Source organism: Echinops telfairi, unplaced genomic scaffold (genome assembly GCF_000313985.2).
Source record: "Echinops telfairi isolate 266 unplaced genomic scaffold, ASM31398v2 ScPeMD7_7462;HRSCAF=8500, whole genome shotgun sequence".
Taxonomy (NCBI): domain Eukaryota; kingdom Metazoa; phylum Chordata; class Mammalia; order Afrosoricida; family Tenrecidae; genus Echinops; species Echinops telfairi.
Genome location: NW_022111362.1, coordinates 5,036,488 through 5,041,707, shown reverse-complemented (window position 1 = coordinate 5,041,707; position 5,220 = coordinate 5,036,488). Strand labels below are relative to the sequence as shown.

The 5,220-nt window shown below is 41.8% G+C and overlaps 1 protein-coding gene across 1 annotated transcript in view; it reads right to left on the bottom strand.

The window, feature by feature from the left end:
- Window positions 1–5,220, bottom strand: part of NINL (ninein like) — a 176,272-nt gene that overhangs the window by 89,878 nt on the left and 81,174 nt on the right. Inside the window, exons 11-12 of the mRNA XM_045283532.1 lie at window positions 4,397–4,507; window positions 3,719–3,796 (exon numbers count right to left, since the gene is read on the bottom strand). Of these exons, the coding sequence (XP_045139467.1) occupies window positions 3,719–3,796; window positions 4,397–4,507 (189 nt within the window). The remainder of the gene's footprint in view (window positions 1–3,718; window positions 3,797–4,396; window positions 4,508–5,220) is intronic.

Sequence of the window (5,220 nt, the reverse complement as noted above, 5' to 3'; positions counted from 1 at the left end):
ATGAGTAGTAGAAGGAGACATTGATCTGCAAACAGAAAGAAATCTTCAGAATGCTGCTTGGAGTTGTACAGAATATAGGGAAGCAATAAAAGAAAGGAGAGAATCATAAGAGCATCTAGGGAAAAAAGAAGTAGTCACTTATAAAGCCAAAAATTGAAGAAAATATGCAAACCCAAGAATACTCTATCCAGTCAAATTATCTATCAAGATAGATGGAGAAGTTAGAGCCTTCCCAGACAGGAAAAACTCAAAGACTATGTTAAAAGAAACTAGCCCTACAAAAGATCCTTACCGAACCAGTATGGGCAGAAAAACATCACTCACCAAGCACAAACAAGAGACTGCCACATAAAACAACTCCACCTAGAGGGGAACAAAGAGAAGAGCCCCCAAGATAGTACTGGCTCAAGGGTGGAAAGAAGGGCAGAATAAACCACACACACATGCACAATACACTGATAAGAAAGGGAGGTGGAAATCACTCAACACAAAAGGTACAAGGTGACATCACAGAGTCCACAGCTGGATGTAATAACCCTGAGTATCAATGGCCAGAACTCAGCCAATAAAAGGCAGAGGCTAGCAGCCTGACTTAGAAAACACAACCCCTTGATCTGCTCCCTACAGGAGACATAGCTCAAGATTACAGACAAAAATAGGCTGAGAATCAAAGGCTGGAGAAAAACATACCAAGCAAATGGCAATTCAAAAAAGGAAGGGTAGCGATCCTAAACTCGGATTGCAAAATAGTTCCCAAGGTACAAGCCATAACAAAACATAAAGGGTGGGTGGGTGTGGGTGTGGAACACTATATAATACTCAAGGGAATAGTAGATGAAGAACCAGTGAGCATAATAAATATATACGTGTCCAACGAAAGTTCCACGAAATTTGTCAAACACTCCAAGAGATGATAAAAGAAACCATAGGCTAACAATTATAGTAGGTGACTTTAATGCACCACTCGCCGAGAAAGATCACAAGGAAAGAAGCTTAACAAGGAGGCTAAAGATCTAAACATTATGATTAAAAGACTTGACCTGATAGATATTTTCAGAACTCTCCACCAAAATACAAAAATAAAAATTAATATTCTTTTCAAGCCCACATGGCATATACTCAAAGATAAACCACATGCTGAGACACAAGTTGAATCTGTGTAAATTCAAACATATAGAGATCATACAGACTTCTCTCTCTGACCACTGTCACATAGGCTGAAAATCAACAAAAGGATGATGAAGAAAACAAGGGAAAAAATTGGAAGACAAATAACTATTGCAAAAGGAGTGGTTACTGGCTCAGAAAGATATGAAATTAGAAAATTTCTAGAAACCAATGAGAATGAGAATACGATGTACCTAAACCTTTGAGGCACAGCATGGTTTCTATCAGAGAAAGTTTGATAGCAATATGTGAACACATGAAAAAGGAAGAGACTCGAATAAAAAAAGAAAAAGAAAAAGGAAGAGACTTATGATTGATATGCTGACACAAAACTTACAGCAATTACAGCAGTCATCAAAATAATCCTACTAATCGCAAAAGAAAATAAATAAAAAGGGCTGAGATTCATGAGAGGGACAAAAAAGAAAATTATGGAAAAAATAAATGCACCTAAAAGTTGGTTCTTTGAAAGGATTAACAGAATCAACCATGGACAAACCTAACCAAAGAAAGGAAGGAATAAATTTCAATAGCAAGGTTGAGGAATGAAACGGGACATTACAATGAACCCAAATGAAATCAAAAGGATAATTGCACAGTATTATGAAGGACTGTACTCCAATGAATTCAACAATTTCTCAGTCCCCACTATCATGACCCCAGTGCCACTTCCCAATGTAGACTAGACAGGAGCGTGTACATAGGTATAGGAAAGAGATAAAACTCACAACCTATGGAACCCAGGAACAGGAATGGGAATAGAGATACCAAAAGGGTAGAAGAAAGGGAAGGAGGGGTGGGGAGGGAGGGCGACACCAATCACAATGAATGGCACATAACCACACACCCACATCCAGGGGGAAGAACAACAGAAAGCAGAGGGAAAGGGAGACATCAGTCGGTGTGAGATTAGAAAATAATTAACAATCTACAAACTATCAAGGGGCCACAAGGGTTGAGAGGGGTGGGGGGGCGGGAAGGGAGAGAAAAAAAGAGGAGCTGATCCCAAGGGCTCAATGGAAAGTAAATGTCTAGAAAAGAACGATGGAATATATGTATGAATATGTCGGATACAATTGCTGTATGGATTGTAAGGCGTTGTAAGAGCCCCCAATAAAATGGTTAAAAAAAAACCACATAACAACTTTGTTTTTAAAGAAAGATATTAAAAAAAAAAATAAAGATATACAGTAGAAGAATAGCAGCGGTCAAGTCTGGAGCACTCGGCCTAGATTCTTGGGACATTTTTGTGGCTATAACCTGAGCCCACTTTTAGATACCAAGTTGACCTTCCACATGCAGCAAGTAGACATCTTACCATAGTGAATGATGGGGGGAGTGCGGAGTGGAGACCCAAAGCCCATTAGTAGGCCACTGGAGATCCCCTTGCAGAGGGGTCTCGGGGAGGAGACGAGCCAGTCAGGGTGCGATGTAACAATGATGAGAAATACAACTTTCCTCTAGTTCCTAAATGTTTCCTTCCCGCTCCCACTACCATGACTTGAATTCGATCTTGCAAGTCAGGCTAGACCAGAGGAGATACACTGGTACAGATAGGAACTGAAAATACAGGGAATCCAGGACGGATGAGTCCTATAGGACCAGTGGTGTGAGTGGCAAAGCAGGGAGGGTAAAGGGAGAATGGGTAGGAAAGAGGGAACCGATTGCATGGAACTGTGTGTGACCTCCGCCCTGGGGGACAGACAACCGAAAAGTGGGTGAAGGGAGACGTTGGACAGGGCAAGATATCACAAAATACCCATTTATAAACTATCAAGGGCTCATGAGGGAGGGGGGAGCAGGGAGGGAGGGGAAAAATGAGGACCTAATGTTGGGGGTTTAAGTGGAGAGAAAATGTTTTGAGAATGATGCACAAATGCGCTTTACACAATTGATGTGTGTATGGATTGCGATAACAGTTGTATGACCTCCTAATAAAATGTTAAAAAAAAATATATCACACACTTATAGCATGTAAAAAAAAAAAAAAAATTGAGGCCTTTCAGCAGAATCAAGGCTAAAAGTAGAAGGCCAGTCTCTTCATGAAAATACTCTCAGTGGTCCCCTCTTTCAACCTCCATGAGAAGGCCCTGAACATGGCCTGATCAAACCTCAGACCACTCTCATAGCCATCACGTAGGTTGATCTACACAGACACTGATCACCCACAGTTCTGGCCATTCTGATGGTTGAACACCACCCTCTTGGCAGGTACAATGAGACAAGAAGTAGAGGTTTTTTGTTTGCTTTTTTTTTGCACAAGAGGTCTAGAGACCTGCTGCTGCAGCCAGAGGATCATGTTATTAGAGAAAACCCTAAGCTCCCCATCATAAGCTTTGACCCTGCCCCACTGTAGAATTGGTTGGGGAAGAGGGTGGGAATGAGCAAAGGTGAAGGCTTGGGTACCAACAACCAAAATGCTGGCATGTAAGACCCAATACAAGATTAACATGTGACTGCTCACAATAGTCAAAAGGGTGAGTACAGTAGAGCTGAGGATGGTGAGGGAAACCCCACCTGCCCAACCACACCAAACTTCCCTAGCACATACCCTGCACTTGAATTCATACTCCTTCAGGATCTCCATGAACTGTTCTTGAGAGAAGAGTGCAATGCCGTCTGGTTCCAGCTGATGTCAGACCCAGAAAGAAAGCAACAATGCGAGAATGGTAAGACAGGGCAGGCCTCTTGGGCCAGGTTCCTGGGGGCCACCTCCTCACTTTCCTTCTGGGAACCTAACTTCCACCCTCCAGTAACTCTAGAAAAAAGCATTCAGTCTACCTACTTTCAACCTTGTTTAAAAGGTCTTGCCACTAATAGAATTTTCTTAGGGTCTGGAGCCCATGGTAGTTGGGATGTACTTCGGCCTTGTCCCTGGTGCATCTTCTCCCTTCCCGGCAACTTGCTTAGGGTAGGTGACATATGATGGTACCAAGCTCTAAGCACTCCTTTGGCCTGTCTGACCACTAAGAACCTTACTAATACCAAGTACTATTAGTGGATCCTGGCTTTATCATTACAGAGGCCATACTATGCTGGGTAGCACTAAGTCACAGTGACGTCATGAAAAGGGGAAAGAGAAAGACATTATATTGATTTCTCTCCATTACAGGATTTTAATAAGGAAAAAAACCAACGTTTTATCACCCAAGTATCATTTTAAAGACATGGCCCCCACTCACTACTGACCATTCTAGTTGAAAGACTCAGAATAAGCAGAAGCACTTGCCTTGTCCTTTAGCACAAACTCAAGGTCATTCTGCAGTTTCAGCACCAGCTTCTCTGAATCTGAGTACTTTTCCACAACTTCAAAGATCTCCTTCTGCAATCGACTGTTTTCCTAAAAGATTAAGGCAGTGGTTTAATAGCTATATAATGTAAGCAATGATGCAATGGTAACTCTCTCCCCTTTCCATAAGGGAGAGGTGTTACAGTAAGGCATGCTGTTTTTCCTTGAAAGAGTACCTGTAGTGGTGGAGAGTGTGAGGGCAGCTGTGTTGAAGTGAAATTACTTGGAATGGCTTTTCTATTCATGTCTTTGTAACTCCCACCAAATTCTAGGCCAGTATCAAGCAAATAGGGTATGTGAAATGCTAAATGAGGGGATTTGTTGGTTTTTCCATTGCACTGGGTATATAAGAGTGAACTGTCACAGATGCAGACAGAAAAATTCCATGTTAATCAAGATTGAAGCACCAGTGGAGCCCATGTAAGATCCTTGCCTGAAGTAGTGGAGGCACCTAAAGAATCAGAGGCCAAGGGACTGAGAACAGAAGACATAGCAAAGGAGCAGTGCTGAGCTCATGAGGTAGAGAACAGAGGTACAACACTAAGAAAGAGAGGCCTACCAGCATGGGTGAGAAGAGGCAATGCAGACCAAAAAACCTGTATCCTTAACATTATGTAACCTGTTAGCTTCCTTAAGAAATTCCATAATCATGAACATTGCTTGTAAGTTCTTTGAAGACACTGCAATAAATTATTGAACCCAACAGAGATGTAGACTGCCAACTGAGGGATGTTTGTTATCAGATAAGGGTAAAAAAAGGATAG